The sequence below is a fragment of the Grampus griseus genome, assembly GCF_964374135.1.
Source record: "Grampus griseus genome assembly, chromosome: 13".
Taxonomy (NCBI): Eukaryota; Metazoa; Chordata; class Mammalia; order Artiodactyla; family Delphinidae; genus Grampus; species Grampus griseus.
In genome coordinates, this window is record NC_139007.1 from 54,277,382 (window position 1) to 54,300,950 (window position 23,569).

At 36.9% G+C, this 23,569-nt stretch overlaps 1 protein-coding gene across 8 annotated transcripts in view; it reads right to left on the reverse strand.

The window, feature by feature from the left end:
* Positions 1 to 457: 457 nt before the first annotated feature.
* Positions 458 to 23,569, reverse strand: part of ECHDC1 (ethylmalonyl-CoA decarboxylase 1) — a 45,712-nt gene continuing 22,600 nt past the window's right edge. For 6 of the 8 annotated variants that reach the window (XM_082668636.1, XM_082668638.1, XM_082668637.1 and 3 more), the window contains 3 exons: positions 18,717 to 18,769; positions 14,042 to 14,122; positions 458 to 1,978 (listed from right to left, as the gene is read on the reverse strand). In XM_082668636.1, the coding sequence (XP_082524762.1) occupies positions 1,570 to 1,978; positions 14,042 to 14,122; positions 18,717 to 18,769 (543 nt within the window). In that variant the 3' untranslated portion in view covers positions 458 to 1,569. The remainder of the gene's footprint in view (positions 1,979 to 14,041; positions 14,123 to 18,716; positions 18,770 to 23,569) is intronic. The other 2 variants (XM_082668640.1, XM_082668641.1) reach the window with 2 other exon arrangements.

A 23,569-nucleotide genomic window follows, 5' to 3' on the forward strand; every position in this document is an offset into this window, starting at 1 on the left:
ATTCTGAAGAAAAGTAATGTGAGTTTCTCTTCTGTATTTTCCTAAGTAAAACAGTAGGATCACAAAGCATACGCAAGTTGTCTTTAATACGATTTTTCAAAGGTGAATTGAATGTTACAGTAGCAAATATAAATTGTCATTTATTTTTTTACATATTTATTGGAGTATAATTGCTTTCAATGTTGTTAGTTTCTGCTGTACAACAAAGTGAATCAGCTATATGTATACATATATCCCCATATCCCCTCCCTCTTAAGCCTCCCTCCCACCCTCCCTATCCCATCCCTCTAGGTGGTCACAAAGCATTGAGCTGATCTCCCTGTGCTATGCAGCAGCTTCCCACTAGCTGTCTGTTCTACATTTGGTAGTGTATCTATGGCAGTGCTACTCTCTTTGTCCCAGCTTCCCCTTCCCCCACTGCATCCTCAAGTCCATTCTCTACATCTGCATCTTTATACCTGCCCTGTCCCTAGGTTCGTGAGAACCATTTTTTTTTTTTTGTAGATTCCATGTATATGTGTTAGCATACATATACAAATGTGTTAGTAGTTGCGTTTTCTCTTTCTGACTTACTTCACTCTGTATGACAGACTCTAGGTCCATCCTTTTACCTCTTGTTGTGACAGGTTAGAATTAGGAATTAATTCTTTGACTTATGTTTTTTAAAGTCTGTATTACTGAGATCATAAAAGTTTGAGTTGCACATTATTAACTTTACTTTTAAAAGACAGCTAGTTATAAAAGAAGAAACGCTAGCTACTTTTCAGAAAAAAATAGAAATCTGATGTAGAACGCAAATGTATGTTACAGGATGCTTCCTCGCTCTCTGCAGTCTTTGGCAGTTTTGATCAAAGTTCAATTTGATTACTACGTAAACTACAGTACTTCTTAACTATTGGTTTGGAAATTCTGGAGCACACAAATGAATTGGCCAATTTTGTAGTTAGTAGACTTTATTTATGGTGGCTATCACTGTTTCGTAGATAATTTAAAATAGAAATCTAATAATTATTTAAAAGATCAAATAAATAAGGTCCAGATTTGTAGAGGGTTGAGGTGAGGAGCATCTTTATTTAAAAGAAGGGCTGTTACCCATGACTTCTTTACTGCAGCTGCTTGGAGCAGAAGAGGACTAATCATACCTTTGCGTATTTTCCTGTCCCTTACTCCTCTCCACTTTTGCTAAGTTTCATTAAGCTATTTTTGTAAATAATTTCCAGGTAAGGCAAGACAAAGACTTTATGAAAAATAACACAAGAGATTTTGTGTAGTTTTTTCTTTTAAAAACTGGTCTTTGGTTATAGCCTAAGAACTAATATGGGAATTTGGGAATTGCTTATAATTTTTAAGCTGAAAGTGTTGCATATTTTAGTCAGATGTTCAAAATTACTTGGTAAGTACCCAAATAGACTGAAAACTAGGCCAATGAGTTCAGGTATTCAAACAGTTGTTTAAAACTGAAATACTAATAGTAGCCTTCAAAGTAGTTCTGACATTCATATTTAATATCATTTAACTTTTATACATATTAATCATTGGAGTTTTACCTGTAGTACATATTTTTTTAAACTATTTATTAAACTTTCCTTTCCTAGCAATAGCCTCTAAATTTGCGGGTCCACCCCAAACTGTTCCTAAAAGATCTCTTTCAGTCTGTAATGCCTCCTCTAAACAAAGCTCTTTGCTTGAAGAAACAGATTTTTTCAAAGCTCTAATTACTTCTGGTGGCCCTTTGATAAACTGCTGTAGCCACTCCTGTGCCTCTCTGAGACATTCGGTTTCATCTGAAGACTGCAAGACCTCCTCAACCATTCCTATTCGTAAAGCCTTTTTTGAATCCAGCTTAAGGGCCCCACTTAACACTTTGAGGGCTTGTCTACTGCCAATTATTTCAACTAGCCGGGTAGCACCTCCCCAGCTTGGTATTACACCCATCTCCTTGTGGACAAATCTGATCTCACTCTCGGTAGTCATTAATCTGCAGAAGAAAAAAGAAAAAACTTAATTGAAACTATATATGCTTTAGTCACAAAGTACTACCTATTCATATCTGATCTGAAATCTCCATAGATCTTTACAGGTAGATGTGTTGTATTAAAAACAATGTTCAAAAAATCTGGCTAAGTATAGAATTCAATTTATTGCACAGTATTTAGCACTTCCCTTTGAAAACATGGTCAACATTCTTGTGCTCGCTTATCTTTTACTTTGCATATAAGAATCTAATCTTTATGTTTACTTCTAAAAGCCCAAAGTGTATCTTTCTCGAGTGGTGGCCTACTGAGAAAACCTGGATTAAAGTGAAAATATGGGAGTAAGGAATGTTAGGTGCATACCATGAAAAAAAATGCATAGTAAGTTAAACTCAGTAGTCCTCAGGGGAAAAAAAAAATGAATGTTTGGTTTCTTTTTAACTCAATTGATTGATTCACTCTTCCAACAAATATTTCCTAAGCACTACCAACGCTAGATGCGGGACTACAGGAATGACCAAAATAAAATCCTTATGCTGAGTTTACATTCCTGTTAGGAAAGACACTGGACAATATAATGTCAGTGGTGATAAATGCTATAAAGAAAATGAGGCAAGGAACTAGAGAATGAGGCAATGTGTGTTGGGTGTGTGCTGTTTTAGATGGAGTCCTCTGAATATTTGAGCAGCTACCCAAGTGAGTGAGCAATGCAAAATTCTGGGAGGGAATTCCAGGAAGAGGGAATTGCAAGTGCAAAGGCCTTGAAGTAGAACTGCTTAGTATCTCTGGGGAACAGGCTAATGTAGCTTGAATAGAGCCAACAGAGAGTAATGGGGGATGAAATCAGACAGGTAAGCTTATAGGCACTAAGGAGGTCAGGTTTTATTTTTTAAGTGTGAAGCTCTTTAGGAGGAGGCTGACCAAAGGAGTAGTATCTGATTTGTTTTGTAAGAGTAGCCGATTTAGCATTTAATAGCACACCAACTACTTAAGGAACTTTATGTTAACTAATCCTCAGAACAACCATATGAGGTACAGTAATATGCTCATTTTACAGAGGGAAACAGAGGCAACAGCGATTAAATAAATAGCACACCCAAGGCCATGCAGCTATAGCAGGACCAGAATTTTAAATCCAAGTAAGTTAGCTTCATTATGTGTGCTCTTAACCTCACAGTACATAAAATAGTTAACTAGATGAGTGGAAGCAGGGATACCATTAAAGTTGACAGTGGCTTGGGTTGGACTTGAGTGATTTCCTATAGCAGGGATTCATTTCCCCCAAATCTTGGGACTTTTATGAGTAGGGGGATTAATAATCAAGTGGAACAATAAAAGGGAATAAACACAAAGAGATTAGTGGGCACAGCAGTCACATTTGCCAGTTAAATGTGTATAGTATTAATAGGCTGCATAAAGCTATACTGTTTAGAGAATGCAGCGTATGAGTTTTATTTGGACTGCATTCTTCAATGCATCCACTATGTTAAAATCTCTAATTTGGACCAAAAGTCATGTCTGAATTTTAATTTTTTAAGAAAAATTATTGCTTTCAAACTACTCATTACAAAAACGAAGACTTTAAGATAGTTCTGGTTTTCCAAAGAGTTCAATGCTTAGCTGCAGGTGGTTTGGTTCTTTTAGTACCAAGAACAATAGACTTTCAGTCTCTGACCCTTTAATCAAGAGAAATATTCCAGTAGAGAATTCTCACAAAAGCCTATTTACTAACCCACTGGGAAAGAGAACTTTCTCTTCACAGCTGTGAATTCCTGTAAGAGAAAATCTGCCTCTATTACGGACAACTGCTATTAGAAGCAAATAGCCATGAAAATAGTTTTCAATAAATTATTTTTAAATGGGAGGGAAGAAAGAACAAGTGTCTTAATCTGAATCTAGCCCCAAGTTGTGAGAGGAGTACTGTCTTATAATAAACAGAAATCAAGGTCAAAAGTTAAGAAAGTAGACTAGACATTACAATAATGTCTAATAGACTTGGAAATAGGAATATTGTTAATACTGAAAATCCTATAAAGCTTTTCACAAAATAAATGTGTCACAGTTCCTCATTATATACTGAAATTGACACTGATGGCTCAGATCTATGCCTACAGTACAGAAAAGGATTATGTCAGGGAAAAATTCATTTAAAATCAGCTGAACATAAAAGTTGGTTAAAGTTCTAGATGTTGGGATAATGTAGATGAACTTATGACAACAAAACTTACTATATATGTAAGCATATTTATATTTGGAATTATTTGCTTCTAAAGAAGAATGTTTATTACCATCTTTATACCATGTGTGGTTTTTCCCTTTTGCCTTATTTTATAAGGTGAGGTATGATTTTTTGAATCATATTTTATAACTAACAAATCCTGAGGTGATCTTTATAAAAATACCTATTGTGATCAAACTCTGACATCCATTCTTTACATGTCATGCCTAGGGTGTACTTGTGTACTGATGTACATATTATCAATACATTAGAAAATATGACCAAAAAATGTATTAGTGACAAAAGAACACAAAGTAGTTCAGTCTAACAATGAAAGAAATATGGAACATTCAGATGATAACCTTCCACAATACTCTTTATTAACCTAAAAGTTAAATATAAAATCTTCAATGGTGATAACCAGAATTTATGAAGAAAACGTCATATCAGCAAGATGCATCCAAAAACAGAAACTGCTTCCTGATAGGCCTTATAGGATTATACACTAATTACTGCTAGAGTTTAGATGCAGTTACCTGTATGTAATGTAATTTATTGCAAGGGATAATCTATTAATCTATGTAGAAAACTGGAAGACCTGAATCTTAAGATTCTGAAGCCTTATAGCCCGACTCATTTATAAAACCATATTAAACTCTCTTATTTTGAAAAGTAAAAGAATTGTAAGTATCATCTGTTTATTAGTGTCATTATTATTAGCAAAGTTGAAAATTTCCTGCGACACCTTGGGAGAGGGGAGATGAGGAAATTTAATCAAATATGGATATATCTGGTGTTACAGTATGGATGCATCAGTGTTATAGGAAAAACTACCCATAACTTGAGGAAGAGTATCACCTTTGACAGGTGTTGCAAAGTCAATGTTGATACCTGAAAGGACTGTTCATTGTGCTACTACTTTCTGATGAGTTAGCTATAAGTTGCAGGACTTTGGACAAATGTATTCAAGAAAAACAATTTTAAAACAATTACCAAATTTTACTAAAACAGGAAGATTTTTAGTAAAAGTTATAAAAAAGTTTTTAAAAAATGTTTATTATTAAAGAAAGGTACTTTTACTGATCTCTGTGGCAAAGAGAAACACATAAATAACTGCATTGGGATAGAGTAGGAGCTTTGATGTGAAGTGCATAAATGTAAACCAGACTGACTGCCTGGCTTGGCCACTAGACCGGCTGCATTTTACACCTCATAAAATACAGCAAAGAAAAAAGACACATGGTATAAAGAGGATGAGGAAGAGTAGATTACTTAACATCCCTGGGCCTCAGTATGCTTGTTTATAAAATAGATATAACAATAGTACTTATGCCATAGAATTACCATGAGTATTAAATGGTTAATATATGAAAGTTACTTAGAACATATATACACCACAATTCTTTTAAACAGAATCTTAGAGGAATTGTGTTTATATATGTTTAAAAAAAAATCTGTGAAATTTTCTGTCTGAGCCACATCTATAGAACACAGTATTATTTATACTTTTATTTGGAATATAAAAATTGTATGTATTTTGTAGCCTCACAGTGTACATATTAAACTGTGTACTAGCTTTTATTATTATCAAGTTGGTTACATTAATAGATAAGTCACTACAAATACAGCAGTGTTTCTGCTAGAAAGACATCATAAAGTTGTTTCCTGGACTAAACTCACTCAGTCCCTAAAGTAAGAGCTATACTCGCACTGAAGCCCAGCAAATAATGATACACTACCTTTCCTCAATATCTGTTAATGGAGAATACAAATATATACAATTTTTGATTTCCAAATAAAGGTAGAAATAATACTGTGTTCTGTTATAGATATGGCTGAAGCAGAAGATTCCAAGGTGATTTAAAAAAAGAAAAATAGACATATCTCTCTCTAAGACTAACTTAAGGAATATCATACAATATAAGTAAAAGCTGAAATATTTAAAAATTTTAAAGAAGGCAGTCCTGTTACAAAATTAAATCATGTAATATAAATTTGAAGTCTGAAATCATTGATTTAAATAAACTGTAGGGCCAGAAATTGCTGGTCCTTTTACATGGTATTAAGAACGAACCAGGCTTCCCTGGTGGCGCAGTGGTTGAGAATCTGCCTGCCAATGCAGGGGACACGGGTTTGAGCCCTGGTCTGGGAAGATCCCAAATGCTGTGGAGCAACTAGGCCCGTGAGCCACAACTACTGAGCCTGCGCGTCTCGAGCCTGTGCTCCGCAACAAGAGAGGCCGCGACAGTGAGACTGCCCGCGCACCGCGATGAAGAGTGGCCCCTGCTCGCCGCAACTAGAGAAAGCCCTCACACAGAAACGAAGACCCAAATACAACAAAGCAAACTGGTGATATGGGGAAATATGGCACATAAAATTATATAATAGCAACAACATACCTGACCACAAACAATACTTTAAAATCATGCTTTGAACACACTTATTTGTTTGTGCATGTACTTTCCTGGCACCTCCTTCCTCATGTTTTCTACCTGCCATCACAACGTAAGACAAATTATGGAAAACAGAAAGAAAGACTCCAAAGATTTTCCCCATAGCTCACTGTTCTGATTTCCTGCTCTCAGCTGATTGTTCTCATGAGGCTCCGTGTATTTTATGCAAAGAGACTGCTTGACTAAGAGAGTATGTGGTTGAATGAGTGAATATTGTGTGTGTGTGTGTGTGTGTGTGTGTGTGGTGGTACAGTGAGATAGAAACAGACAGTAAAATGTTTTGGGAATATAGTCTGATTTTAATACTCAGTAATCCTAGCATGCTCAGAGGTGCATTTTCTTGATATCACAGGCTCTAAAATAAGTCTTTCCGCATAATAGTGATAACTACAAAACAAAGCAACATGCATGGGCAGCGTGACTGCTTCCTAAGGTGGACAGCTCATATTTAGAGAACAGGCACTGCCGCAGCAAAAATGGAATTTGTGGGCTTCCCTGGTGGCATAGTGGTTGAGAGTCCGCCTGCCGATGCAGGGAACGCGGGTTCGTGCCCCGGTCCGGGAAGATCCCACATGCCGCGGAGCGGCTGGGCCCGTGAGCCATGGCCGCTGAGCCTGCGCGTCCGGAGCCTGTGCTCCGCAACGGGAGAGGCCACAACAGTGAGAGGCCCGCGTACAGGAAAAAAAAAAAAAAAGGGAATTTATTTTCTAATGACTCTGGGATGTGCTGGTTGGTGTGTGTGTGCACGTGCACATTTGTGCAAGTGTGTATGTGTATTTTGTGTTTTACTTATTAAGTTAGTATTTTAAGAAAAGAGCTACCTACAGTAGCTCCCTTGGGACAAGGCTGTTTATAGCTCCCTTTCTTTGTAATATACTTTGAACTAATGGGTAGCAGCTGGAAATGCTAATACCTTTGGCTGAGGGTGATTTATATTCATGAAAGCAATGTTAGAGATTGAAAACAAATTAGATAGGCAGGCTTTAAACTGCATAAGTGAGAATCTTATTTCTCTAGGGAGATGGAGGAATAAAAGTGTTTTTCATCCAGTGTATAAACAGCTAAATCTTGGATACTCCAAAGAAGAGCAAAAAGAAAATGCAGACAATTCACACACACACACACACAGATACACATCAATGAACATGTGAAAATTTATGCCTCACTGAAACCTTTAAAAATTGCAAATGAAAATAAAATTTAATTTTTGATTATCAAAATTAGAAAAGATCTTTTAAAAGAGTAATACTCATTGTAAGAAAGGATGCTCTCAGACACTCATATACTGCTGGTAGTTGTATAAATTGGCAGAATCTTTTCTGGAGGATAACTTGGCACCATATATCAAACACCTTAAACATTTTCACATCCCTTGACTAAGTACTTGAAGTACTTAATAAGTACTAGGATTTATTCTAAGGAAATAATCCAAAAGGACAAAGCCTTATTTATAAGGCAGTTATCACAGCATTAATCATAATAGAGAAAAATTAGGAACAACCGAAGGAGGATATTTTAGTAATCCAAACTGATGGAATATTTTAAATTTATTAAATTCATGTTTTCCAAGTAAACTATATGTCATATGATCCTAATTTTTAAAAAATAGTTATACATCTGTTTTAAAAAGATGTGAAGAAAGCACACCACAGTGCTAATGCTAATTATCTTTGAATGGCAACAACTTTAATTTTTAGTCTATAACTGTACATTAAAAATTTTTTTTTACTGTACAGTAAGGTATATTTTACAATATGTAAAATATTTTTGAAATAAGTGTTTTCAAAATAATCTAGAACCTTGTTATTCAATGTGTGGTCTGTGGACCAGCAACATCAGCATCACCTCAGGCTTCACCCCTGAGATGAAATCAGAACTGCATATTAATAAAATCCCCAGGTGATTCATATTCACCAGCATGCACACATATCCTTTTACAACCAGAAAGCACAATAAACATTTTAAAACTATCATCACCTGTATTATTTACTATTGATGTTATAACACAAACTTATTGGCTTAAAAATAAATTATCTCAAAAATAAATAAATAAATAAATAATCTCAGTTCTGAATGTAAAGAACTCTGACAACTAAGTGCAGTGCATGATCTCGCAGTGGAGGAAAAGTCCAGGAGTGCTATACTGGGTATTACTGCTGAATCGACACAACTGGAATATGGATAGTATGTTAGATAAAAGTATGGCACTGATGTTAAATTTCCTGCATTTGACAACTGTGCTGTGGTTAAATAAGGAAATACTCTAGTTCTTAAAAAATAATATATATTTATGTGAGTAATGTGTGTTTAAAGGAGTAAAAGGGCAAGATGTTTGCAACCTACTCAAATTTCTCAGAAAAAAATTATTATATATATATATAAAACATACATATACACACACGAGGTGAAAAACAAAACAGCAAGTGTTAAAAATCGGTAAATTTAAGTGATAATATGTTATAGGAAAATTCTCTGTTCATTCCACGATTGGTTCTGGGACTCCCCACATATATCAAATCCTCAGATGCTCAATTTCTTCATATAAAATAGTGTAGTATTTTTATGTAACTTACACACATCCTCCCATATACTTTAAATCATCTCTAGATTATTTATAGCTAATACAATGTAAATGCTATGTCAACAGCTGCAAGTACGTGGCAAATTGAAGTTTTGCTTTTTGAAACTTTCTGGATGTTTTTCCAGAATATTTTCAATCCTTGGTTGAATCCTTGAATTTGGAACCCGTAGATACAGAGGGTTGACTATATTTCCAAACAAAAAAATGCAATTCCAGTTTCTCTCTTATACCAAATTAAGTAGCAAAAACTAAATATTAGACATGTAATTAAACTGTTTACATGCTTTTGACTGCCAAAAGTTGATGCTGAAAAGCCAAGCAGTCTGAGTTTGTCATTTTCTATTTTCTAGGGTAGTTCTGAGAGATTTTCTTTTCTCTCCCCTTTGTCCCACCCCGACCCCCTTTTTCTGAATGATATGGAATAAGACACAAAGCAGAATCAAGGAATGAGTGTTCTAAGTACCTCCTAAAATACATTCTGGAAACTTGAGCTTGAAACCAATCTAAGAAACCATACTATAGTTACACTTAAAATAATGTTTATATCAACGGACCTTTATTAATTTGGTGTATATAGGAACTCTTATTAATGTTGTCTAAAAAGTACCTAAATAAAAGTTTAAAAAGAGTTACAGGGCTTCCCTGGTGGTGCAGTGGTTGGGAGTCCGCCTGCCGATGCAGGGGACATGGGTTCAGGCCCTGGGCCTGGAAGATTCCCACATGCTGCGGAGCAACTGGGCCCGTGTGCCACAACTACTGAGCCTGTGCTCTAGAGCCTGAGTGCCACAACTACTGAGCCCATGTGCCACAACTACTGAAGCCTGCGCGCCTGGAGCCCGTGCTCTGCAAGAAGAGAAGCCACCACAATGAGAAGCCTGCGCGCTGCAACGAAGAGTAGCCCCAGCTCGCTACCACTAAAAAGAAAGCCCGCATGCAGCAACAAAGACCCAAGGCAGCCAAAAATAAATAAATAGATAAATAAATTTATAAAAAAAAAAAAAAAAGAGTTACAAAGGTAGCTTAGAGTAACAAAGTTACCAATTTTAATTGGTGATCAAATAGGAATATAAAAGCAAAAAATCTGGCAATATTCTCTATGCCAAGCCCATACGATGTAGGTAGAATGGTCCCACAAAGATGTCCGGGGCCCTAATCCCTGGAAGCTGTGCATAGTAAACATAGTAAAAGGGACTGTGCAAATGTAATTAAGGTTATATACACCAAAATAGGGGCATTATCCTTGATTACCTGAGTGGGCCTAATCTAACCACATGAGCTCTTAAAAGCAGAAAACTTTCTCCAACTGGAGTCAGAGAGATGCAGCAGAGGGGAAAGTGAGAAAGATTCAAAGTACGAAAGGAACTTAACCCACCACTGCTGAAGGGGGGCCACATGGAAAACATAAGAAGGAATGCAGGCATCCTCCAAGAGCAAAGACTGGCCCCTGGCTGACAGGCTGACAGAAAAACAGGGACCTCAGTCTTACAAGTGCATGGGGCTGAATTCTGCCAGCTGTAACCAGGATGGACCTGGAAGTAGATGATCCCTCAGAGCCCAGTCCAGCCAACATATTGATTTGGGCCTTGTGTGACCAGGTTTAGAGAACCCAGTTGAGCCCAGCCAGATTTCCAACCTATACATCTGTGAGATAAGCTGATGTTGTTATAAGCCACTAAATTTGTGGTAATTTGTTACGGCTGCAATAGAAAACTAATACTCAAATATTTTCTTAATTTATATTTCATTCTAGATATTTTAATTAATCAAGACAAATTTAAAAATTTGAAGCAAATGATTTTAATACAATTCTAGCTTTTTATTTCATCAATTTTGTCACTAAAGGGAAAGATAATGTTAGAGTGACGAGATTGTGAGCACTGTAGAATGTCATTTTTTAATTCATAAGTTAATGTTTTGCTTTAGAAAATGTTTTTAAAAAGCCATTTTCTCTAAGAAAGTTTAAATGAAAATTATGACTCAATTGAAGGCAATTTAGTATGAGGGTCTATATATGCCATGTAGACCTGTTTCTGACATATTAATTCATTACATGTATTATCAGCTGGTGCTTAAAGGGTTTGGGGGCAGCGAGTAGGATAATGCTAGAATGGTGCATGAGCTCAATTCTTTGGAATATTCATATTAAGATTATTTCTCTTCTTCTTCTGTCAGTTGAGTGAATTCCAGGCAACTCTCCAAGGTAAGAAAGTTAAGCTAAAAAGAGCCAACCTACGGAAGGAACTTATCTTTTTAGCAGAATGCTATGAAAGCTTTTGGTGTTTTTTTAATAACAAGTAGGTATTTTTATAATATAATTTGTCATAGAAGATAACTGACAGGGTACTGATCAAGTTGGGGGGAAAATCAGCTAGAGTAATTTGTATTGATTTATCACTACCTTGTAACTGTGGCTAGTAATGTACTTCACTATACAACCCTCTCTATTAGCCTTTATCTTTTAAGAACTCTTGCATTTAGTATAAAGATTTAAAAGGGCTGAATAGTCTAGGACAGTGCTTTTCACACTTCTATTGTGAAGGATCAGTTTTTTTTTAATTTCTTTACAGTTGTGAATCAGAAATTTTATAAAATGTAATAGAACTGTATTACTAGAAAAACTAAACAAGAACCCAAAACATAAAAGTTTCTTAAATGGCAGTGCCTAGATAGCCATGGTGCTAAACTATGTTTAATGAATGACTCTACTGAATGCAATTTAATATGAGGGTCTGTATATGCCAAGTAGTTGGTCCACAAATGAATATGTCTTCATTGGAAAAGTGACTGTATCTGGTTATGTTACTGAATATATCTGATGAGGGCAGTACCCTCAGACAACTCATAATCAAAAAAACTAAGTATTTTATGAGGCTCTAGGAACACATGACCCTTCATTTAGAGAATAACATAGCAAGGTAAATTAGCAGTATTAAAGGACTAAATAATCTCTATTTTTTCTGTGATTTTGCCTTTTGGCCTAAACCCTAACTACACCCAAACACAGGTCAGGAATGAATATAAAGGATGATGCAAAAGTCTAATAAATGCTTAAAGATGAACACCAGTCTATGTTAGAGGGTACACTTTCTCCAGAGTGCATCTATAAAGTTTTAACTTGCACTTACTTTTATGCAAAGAATGTTTTTTTTTATGTAGAGAATTTTTAAGTGTAATAATGTATACTCACATATACCTTAGGATTCTTTAAATATATTAAATTATACTTAAATATATACTTTATATCTTATATATATTATATAATTATACATTTAAATGTTATATTCCACAAGTACCTGTGTTTCAGGGTAAAGTGAGAAAGCATTTAATCCTTTCACACACAGAGCATTTATATTTAGTCTCATACTGTCCATGAAGCCAATAACTGCTTCCTCCTCACAGAATGAAATGTAGCTTCCTGATGCAATCTGCACTGATGACAGCAGGGGTCACTGTCATGTGAAATCGCCATTTTTCGTTGTGTACAAGAATCCTCCCCAGTTAGTAAGTACTAGTTTTCAGAGAGACTGGGATCTTTGTAAATTGTCTTATACACCAAAACTATTTTAAAATCCCGACTTATGTGAATACAAAGTGATATATTTCAACTTACAAATTGAAACCTGTCATAAACTTTAAAAAGAAAAATTAATATATCAATAAAATGTTACTACTTTGCATGAATTAGCTTACTGAATCTTTCCTCATAGTATTTCTATTAGTATATGATGCCATTTATATTAAGTTCAAAAAGAAAAAATAATAGAATATATTGCTTACAGAATAGTTAACTTATAAAACTATACAGGACAGTAAGAATGTAATTATCATAAATTACAGGGTAACAGTTTCCTATAGATGGAAATGAAGGGTCTATGACTTAGAAGGTGCATGTATGGGGGTTCAGGAGTGCCGGTAATCTTTCTTTCTTTTTTTTTTTTTTGCGGTACACGGGCCTCTCACTGTTGTGGCCTCTCCCGTTGCGGAGTACAGGCTCTGGACGCGCAGGCTCAGCGGCCATGGCTCACGGGCCCAGCCGCTCCGCGGCATGTGGGATCTTCCCAGACCGGGGCACGAACCCGTGTCTCCTGCATCGGCAGGCGGACTCTCAACCACTGCGCCACCAGGGAAGCCCCAATCTTTCAATTCTTGACCTATAATATGGTTACACAGGCTCCTATTTTGTAGCAAGTCATTAAACTGAACATTTATGTTTTATACACACAAAACCAAAATATAGAAGGCCTTATCAAAATTGTGTCATTCCTATAAAGTACAGCTAGCCAATACTAAAAAGAATTCTAAGGACTGAAAGGTTAATTGGTCCCGAATAACTTTCTCTAATTGAATTCCCTAATCAGCCCAAAATCTCCACAAAGTTACTACAAATCACAGTAAAGATAGGAAATAGTTCTCAGAAAACCTCTTGTTATTTGTAAGAGGAAGACTTAAGCAGTCTCTTTCTCTATTCTCTTTACTTTATTTCTCTGGGTTTTTTTAGTTCTTTACTTTTCTTGTATAATTCTTGGGAATCTTAAAGTTTCATATATTTTCTTGGTTTCCTTCCCCAGGGACTTTGCTAATATGGATGTGATTTATTCAAATCCTTTTGTTAACTTTTTGAAATGCATAGTAATGAAATATTTATGGAGTTATACTAGACTGACTAAAATTATCTACTTGAATGATTGGCAAAAAGAAAATATTCACTAACGGATTATCCTCTTTAAGAATAAATAAAATATTGATATTCAGGCAAAAAATGAATTTGAGCATGTTAATTACACCTGTGCAAGGAGTCATACAATTCTTACCCTACCTGAAATCACATGCTGTGGTAACCTCTGCTCCTCCACCCAGGGCCCGACCTTGAACTAGTGCAACACTTATTAAAGGAAGTCTGTATATTGAAGGAAAAAGGAAAAATGGATGTTAATATTTTTAATTTTGATATTAATTTACAAATACTTTTAAAACTTAAGATGCAGTAGAAACAAAATTACTGAACTATGTTTATAAAAATAATCACACCTCAAAGTATAGAACTATTAGCCAATGTATCATGAGCAAAACAGGATAATAATGAAGATAAAATAATTCATACTAAATGCTATGTAAGCTTATCAAAATACCTCCCTAAGTCATTATATATTTTTAAACTATAGACATATCAACTTTCTTCCAAATAAATGGATGTTTCTGTGTCATGCAGGCACTCCTCATTTCACTGTGCTTCGCTTTATTGCGTTGGATTAGGCTTTGGCTAACAGTTAGCCAAGTTGTGAATACAGAGGAAAAGTTCTTGAAGGAAATTAAAAGGGCTACTCCAGTGAATATATGAATGATAAGAAAGCAAAACAACCTTACTGCTGATAGGAAGAAAGTTTTATTGGTCTAGATAGAAGATCAAATCAGCCACATTTCCTTAAGTCAAAGCCTAATCCAGAGCAAGGTCCTCACTCTGTTCAATTCTATGAAGACTGAGAGAGGTGAGGCAGATACAGAAGGAAAGTGTGATGCTAGCAGAGGTTGGTTCACGAGAATTCAGGAAAGAAGCCATTTCCGTAACATAAATGTGCCAGATAAAACAGCAAGTGCTGATACAGAAGCTGCAGCAAGTTATCCAGAAGATCTAGCTAAGATAATTCATGAAGGCGGGCTACACCAAACAACAGATTTTCAACGTAGACAAAACAACCTTATATTAGAAGAAGATGCCATCTAAGACATTCATGGCTAGAGAGAAGTCAATGCCTGGCTTCAAAGTTTCAAAGGACAGGCTGACTCTCTTGTCAGGGGCTAATGCAGCTGGTGACGCTACTAGTTGAAGCTAATGTTTATTTACCGTTCTGAAAATCTTAGGGCTTTTAAGAATTATGCTCAATCTACTCTGTGCTCTATAAATGGAATAACAAAGCCTGGGTGACAGCACATCTGTTTACAACATGTTTTACTGAATATTTTAAGCCCACTGCTGATTTACTGCTCAGAAAAAAAAGATTCCTTTCAAACTATTACTGCCCAGGGCTTCCCTGGTGGCACAGTGGTTAAGAACCCACCTGCCAATGCAGGGGGCGTGGGTTCAAGCCCTGATCCGGGTAGATCCTACATGCCGCAGAGCAACTAAGCCCGTGTGCCACAACTACTGAACCTGCGCTCTAGAGCCCGCAAGCCACAACTACTGAGCCCACATGCCACAACTACTGAAGCCCGCGCACCTAGAGCCTGTGCTCCGCAACAAGAGAAGCCACTGCAATGAGACAGCGCACCACGACAAAGAGTAGCCCCTGCTCACTGCAACTATAGAAAGCCCGCACACAGCAACAAAGACCCAATGCAGCCAAAAATAAATAAATAAATTTATAAAAACCAAACTATTACTACCCACTGACTATGCACCTGGTCACCCAAGAGCTCTGATGAAAGCGTACAATGAAATTAATGCTGTTTTCATGCCTGCTAACACAACATCCATTCTGCAGTCTGTGGATCTAGTAGTAATTTTGACTTTCAAGTCTCATTATTTAAGAAATACATTTCATAAGGCTATAGCTGCCATAGATAGTGATTCCTCTGATGGATCTAGGCAAAGTCACTTGAAAACCTTCTGGAAAGGATTCACCATTCTAGATGCCATTAAGAACATTTGCGATTTATGGGAAGAGGTCAAAATATCAACATGAACATGAGTCTGAGGAAGTTGATTCCAAATCTCTTGGATGACTTTGAGGGGTTTAAGACATCAGTGGAGGAAGTAACTACAGATGTGGTGGAAACAGCAAGAGAACTAGAACTGAAGCCTGAAAATGTGACTGAGTTGCTGCAATCTCATGATAAACTTTAACAGATGAGGAGTTACTTCTCATGGATGAGCAAAGAAGGTGGTTTCTTGAGATGGAATCTACCCTGGTGAAGATGTTGTGAAGACTGTTGAAATGACAACAAAGGATTTAAAATGTTAAATAAACTTATTTGATAAAGAGCGGCAAGGTTTGAGAGGACTGACTCCAATTTTGAAAGAAGTTCCTCTATGGTAAAATGCTATCAAACAGCACTGTATGTTACAGAGAAATCATTCATGAAAGGAAGAGTCAACTGATGCAGGAAACTTCACTGGTGTCTTGTTTTAAGAAATTACCGCAGCCATCCCAGCCCTCAGCAGCCACCACCCTGATCAGTAAGCCGCCGTCAACACTGAGACAAGACCTTCCACCAGCAAAAAGTTTACGATTCACTGAAGGCTCAGATGATGGTTAGCATTTTTTAGCAATAAAGTATTTTTAAATTAAGGTATGTACATTTTTTTTAGACATAATGCTATCGCATACTTTAATAGACTATGGTAGAGTGTAAACATAACTTTTATATGCACTGGGAAACCAAAAACTTCTTGTGACTTGCTTTATTTCGATATCGCTTTATGCAGTGGTCTGGAACCTAACCTGCAATATCTCTGAGGTAGGCCTGGATACAGCTCCTGGAACTTTTCAGCAGCTGGCAATCGGGAATAATTCAATGTGATACTGTCTTAGTCCATTTTTATTGGTATCAAATTATGGATGGGAAAATTAAGGCTGTATCCAAAAGGAAGAATTGTGGTACAGAAGACTGAGCTCCAGAACTGTTATTGAAGGTTCCTATCAAAAATGTTTTCATTACTCACTAAAATGATCCAGAGACTGATCCTATATAAAAGAATGGTTCTGAAGTAAAAATAAGTCTTGGGCTTCCCTGGTGGCACAGTGGTTGAGAGTCCGCCTGTCAATGCAGGGGACACGGGTTCGTGCCCCGGTCCAGGAAGGTCCCACATGCTGCGGAGCGGCTAGTGCTGTGAGTCATGGCCGCTGAGCCTGCGCGTCCGGAGCCTGTGCTCCGCGACAGGAGAGGCCACAACAGTGAGAGGCCTGCGTACCATTAAAAAAAAAAAAAAAAAAAAAGTCTTAACCTTTTGTGTTTGCAAAGACCCACTTTGCAAAGTGTGTATTTAAAAGGTGAATTTAAACTGTTTTGAAAGTACAGAATTTTTTGTAGGTCTAACCAAAATGAAAAGCTGCAGGTCTAAAGTAATTGCAAATTTCTTAACACACACTGCTTCCAAATAAAAAGGATTTTTTTGGGCTTCCCTGGTGGCGCAGTGGTTGAGAGTCCGCCTGCCGATGCAGGGGACACGAGTTCGTGCCCCGGTCCGGGAAGATCCCACATGCTGCAGAGCGGCTGGGCCCGTGAGCCATGGCCGCTGAGCCTGCGCGTCCAGAGCCTATGCTCCGCAACGGGAGAGGCCACAACAGTGAGAGGCCCGTGTACCGCAAAGAAAAAGAAAAAAAAGGATTTTTTTTTTTTTGGCTGCATCAGGTCTTACTGGCAGCATGCACGATCTTCGTCGAGGCATGCAGGATCTTTCGTTGCAGCATGCGGGCTCTTCCTGGCAGGGCACGGGCTTCTATTTGTGGCATGTGGGTTTTTTTCTCTCTCTAGTTGTGGCACACGGGCTCCACAGCACGTGGGCTCTGTAGTTTGCGGCACGCAGGCTCTCTAGTTGAGGTGCGTGAGTTCAGTAGTTGTGGCACATGGGCTTAGTTACCCTGCAGCATGTGGGATCTTAGTTCCCTGACCAGGGATAGAACCCACGTCCTCTGCACCACTGGACCACCAGGGACGTCCCTAAAAAGGATTATTAAAAAAAAAAAACCCAAGTTTTAAGATTTATTTAAGAAAAAGTCAAATGTAATAGGGAGAAGTAGGTGAATAGGAGCTAAGACAATGAAGAAGGTATTTTAAACAGTAATGTTGATTCCACTTTTCTTTCTAGACTCACATACAAAGAGTACCAAAAATACAGTGATGTCCAATAAACAAGTATGCTAAATAAATATGAATTTCCTTAGTTATAATTATATTTAAATTGTTTACATTCAGAATATAGAAGTAGAAAGCTAATCAGCCCAATCATTTCACACTTTGTAACCCCAAATACAAAATGACAGGCCCAAAATTTTCTCATTTTTCTTCCTCATCTAGGTGCAAAGTGAATCCATCTTCCTCAGAAATCTGTAAAAGCCTTCTCCAATTGGGAACTCTTTTTCTATCTCCTTGCGGATACAGACCACTTCACTATACATTCTACTAATTTTGAATATTAGGTAATCTTTATGTGTCACCTCTTGACCAGTGTCTATTCTGCTCTAGTAACAGTATTTAACCTTCCCATGTCTATATCTAAATATAACCAGATTATACCTAAATATCAGCTCTTTAGGGAAAAGTGCTATGTCTTTAATTCTTTTTATCTCTCATCTCTTATTTTTTAAGAGACATACTTGTATGTCCTTCAGTAACATTTAATTATATGACAATCCTTGATGGCACAAATAGTTCATCATTAGAATAAATATGGTTAGAAAGTCAGTGACTGCTTTTTATCTACTGCAAATCACAGAATGAAGAGCTATTTTTGGTTTATTAGAAATTATATTTTAAAAACAAAGATACATTACCTCATAAATCTTGTTAAGGTGTTTTGCATGAACATGCATACGGCCATTCCATCCTTTAAATAAGAATAAGCACAAAGATACAATGCAAATGTATTATATAAGAAATTATTAAAAAACACTTTCAGGATTTAGAAAGTAATAAAGCCAAAAATATACCAAACTTTATAAAATGAGGTTATCATTTAAAACTCTTTGAAGCTGTCTGAAATGCAAATGATGCAGTATTTAGCTGTGTGGATCTTCTAGGGTTCCTTGAGCTCAGCTTTGCATGCGCTATTAGTAAAGACTTAGGTGTGAGAGAGAGAGAGTAACTCTCACACCTAAGTCATATACCCCAGAAATGAGGGGAGTTCTACTCAGGGTAATTTGGAGGGAAGAGGCATAAGACAAACCCACCTATTATCCCAAACTCTGATCCCCTAAGAATATAAACATAAAAAACAAGTTTCCTAATAGTAGTGTAAACTCACTGCCCCTTCTTTTTTCCCTCATATACTTTCTTCAACTAGTATAATGTGGTCTTCAACCTTCTCTCAAAAGATTCTCCTCAAAGGTTTCTAATGATCTCCTAATTGTTAAATTAAATGGCTTTTCCTTATCCTCATCTTCCTCTGTGTCTCCGTAGTATACACGGCATCTTGCTTTGACCAGTTTCTGCATTTTGATATTCTCAGTTTCTAGCAACATCTTCCACTCCTGATCCCCTTCCTATTTCTTTGATTGTTATTTTCCAGTTTTCTTCTTTCTCTCTTTTTATTCAGCTAAATGCTATTACCAAAACTCCAATCCATGATTCTCTTTCTCTCCTTTATCTACAATTTTTCCCTTGGAAGTCTCAACCATTCCCATTGCTTCAACTACTGTTTTCATGTAGAGTCCCAAAACCTGCTAGAAATTTCACATTCTGCTAATACTTCAAATTCAGCATGGCAAAACCAACTGGTTGTGAAAAAGCTGGGTTTTAATCTTAGCACTGCCACATAATAATAACATAAACTTGAGCAGGTCGTAACTATGAACTTTGGTTTTCTCATCCATAAGGAAGGAATGAAAATTTTAAAAACCTGTTCTATTTGACTTAAAGAATGGTTGGAAAGATGAAAATGTACTTAGATACTCTGTAAAAGATCACAGAGTGAGTTCTGAGTTAATAGGAAAGGTTTTCTGGTCCAAAAGGCTCAGAATTTTGGTATTATCTTTAACTCTTCCATTTCACAGTTCTCCCATGCTCGATGAGTTAACAAGCATGTCCCCTCAATCCTTCCTCTGAAATATTTCCAATGCAAATCCCTTCTTTTTCTATTTTCTCTGCCGCAACACTAGTTCAGACTTGTGTTACTCATGCTTAGATTATTACCAACAGCCTTGTTTCCTAACTGGTCTCTCTATATTTAATTCCTTTTTCCTCTGTGATATATCTTGCATCCTGCCTGAAAAACCTCCCTGTAGGATGATAATTTCATATCACCAATAAAATGAAGTCTAAATTCCTTGGGAAGGATTAATCCCAAACTATTTTACCAACTTTATTGACTACTGCACCCCTCATCCAAGCATCTTAACTTCTGCAACGACAAATTATTTGTCATTCTTTTAACACCTTACAGTTACGGTTGTTCCTGTGTCTTTGCTTACATCATTCCCACTATTTGGAACAGCCTGTCCTTTTCTCTACCTATTTCAAGGAATGCCCAGATCAAATATTTTTCCATCAGGAGTTTCTAAATCCCACAGTAATAGTTTTCTCCTTTGTGTTTCTGCAGTATTTTTATTTTTCTAACTTAACTACAGAATTTATAGATTGTATACACTGTGTTTGGATTTATTATCAGTCACATCATCTCTACAAAATAAGGATAGGGAACATAATCAGTAGAATGTGGTCCCAGTTCCCAGTCCTCAAAAATCTTGTGAGAAATAAAGAAATGCAACATGCCTCAAGGTATAGTATAATAAGTATTTTAAGAAATGCTTGAACAAGCTGAGAACAGTGGCAAATAGGAAACAATTCATTTCAACTGGGTTGGGGTAGTTGAGAAGGTTTTATAGAGGAGAAGGGGAGATGGCATTTGCTAGGCCTAGATAATAAAGTCTTTGAGGCTAACAAAATGCCTTCTTTATCCTCAGAAGCTAGTAGTACAATGTTCTGCATATAGTATGTGCTTGCTGAAGTTAACTGACTCAGATGAATTTAAGATGGAGAACTATGTTGATTCATAAAACAAAGGCAGTCAATGAGTGGTAAAAACCAGTATGATACTAATTTCCTAACTGAAAGCCTTTATCAGGAAGGTCAGTCTATACAATAAAGTGATGAGAAAATTAACACAAGCACAAAGAGCTAGAAGGTTTAAAACTAGAATGGTTTATATTCTATTAAAAATCTGTCCTATAAAGCCTGTTAAATTATCTCAACAAAGTAATTTTAATAGGCTTATTTTCTATTACTAGATTTTAGAGTACTTAAAATACTGATGGAATTTTTTAGAATTGGTAGAAATAAAAGTGAAGCGGGTATTAACCTATGTACTATTATGCTTCTCATTCAAAAGATAAAAATCACACTAAAAATGTTTAAAAGCAATATGGAATAATAGATAACAACACAGACTCTAGAGCTAAACTGCCTAGGTTTGAATCTGGGCTCTACCACTTAATAGCTAGTTTGAATTTTGGCAAGATACTTAACCTCTCTGTGCCTCAGTCTCCTCACCTGTAAAATGGTGCTAGTAATAGTACCTATATCTCATTAGGGGAATTAGTAATAAATAAGTTACAACACAGAAGAGCTTAGAACAGTGCCTGACATACAGTACCAGAACAAGAATGTTATCTATCGTCATTATAATTAATATCAGTCATAGCAATCAGATAATAAGGTATGCTTTGGCTTTAAATGTATCATAGAGATTACACTGCACTAGCCAACATGACCTAGGGAGAAGAAATATTTAATTTATTAAATTTATTCCCTAAAGCTATTGAGCCAACAATGACTAAATGTTCAGGCTTCTTCCTAGGCTACAGGATGAAAATAAGCCAGTGACAGAGAAACCCTGACTTGTGATAGAATAAACTGAAAGAAAGGAACCAATGAAAATCTAGACCTACTCTGATGAATGAAAGTTGGGAGCTTGGAACTTAAACTTAATAAAGGTTTTCAGAGCTGCTGCAGAAGGGGATACTTCCATCCTATCTGGATGATACCCTGAGACCCAACCCTCCTCCTCCAGCTCCTCCTAGAATAACAAAGATGAGACGCACAATGCCCAGCCTAAGTGCCCAAGGGAACTATCAACGTCATATTTCCTCTAAACCACATGTATACTGAGTGGAAAAACGCCCAGCCTGTAAACATATCTTATCCTAGAACTGTTAGGGAACCACTGACAGAAATCATCTGCCCTGGCCAGGCAGGGTAATAACTGCTTGAATGAATTATCTCACAACAGGAGGTCCTGATAAGGAAAATAGAACTGACAAGCTACCACCAGCCGGAAGAGAGGCCAAAGTGAGGGAGGAGATGCCAGCCCATAATATGTCCTGCCAACCTCCCAGAAATCCTCACGCTGGAAACCATCTTGACTGAGAGATGTATGCGCTGCCAGGAAGTGGACCAAATATGGGTACAAGCAAGACGATTATCCAGAGACAACCTGGAAAGCTAACCCCATTACCATAAAACCTGAGACTACAAGCCACGTGGCAGAGCAGTTCTCCTGGGTTCCTTATACCTGGCTGTTCTCTGCCCAGGCACCCCTTCCTAGTAAAGTCTTTTGCTTTGTCAGTACAGGTGTCTCCTTGGACAATTCAATTCCGAGTGTTAGACAAGAGTCCACTCTTGGGCCCTGGAAGGGGTGCCCCTTACAGTAACATAACCATAAATGAGCCTCTTTTTTTTTCCCTAAGTGCTTGTTGTATATATTAATTTCCTCAAAATACATGGAAGGGTTTCAAGAAAATTATAATAGCTCGTCTACAAATTAATAAGGCTACAATGGAACTGTACAACAGTCATAGCAAAAGCAAAGAAGTTAGACAAGAACTTTGAGGTCACTGTGGAAATTTAAGCAACAGAGAAATAGGGGGCAACAGATTGGTAGAAAAGTAACAAGGGAGGTCAGCGGACAAAGGAGGATATTATCTTCCAGCTAGATTAAGAGTATAAAGGTTTCTAAAACGCCAGACTTTTCCTTGAGGCATTAAACCCATTCACTGCAGAGTAAGCAGGTTTTTATTACCCCATATCTTGAAGCTTTCAATTGGATTTTGATTATTTCTGCCCTCTGAAAAAAGACTTCTTTTAGTCTGCAGAACATTGGTAGTATCAGTTCAAATCTTATAAATGGGTTAATACTTACACTAGATTTTTTCCTATTTTATTCTTTTTTTCTGTCCCATAACTTTTCAGGGCTAACGCTTGTGTTATGCTAATTCATCTCCCTGCCTGGACCTTCTCAACCAAGGATTAACTGCCTAATAGGAACAATTAGAGCTCTTTTCCTGCTCATTAAACAAAGGGTACCAATATGAAACCAACCTCTTAGGAGACCACATACATAAAAAAAAAAAAACTAGAATGACAGATAAGCAAATATAATGTTGATGACTGTTGATACTATTATGAGTACATGAGGGTTTCAACGTATTAGTCTGAGAAGAAAAATATTGCTTGTCATATCACTAAACAAAGGATGTCACAGCCATCAGTCACAGGAGCCAGTGCTGATGGTGAACCCTAAGGGAACTCGGGATGGAAACAAGGAATGCCCCCCATCTAGCAGTCATTAGACTGCAGCCACCCCAACACTGCAGATTTAAGGAAACTCAGGATGAGAAAACACAGAACACTG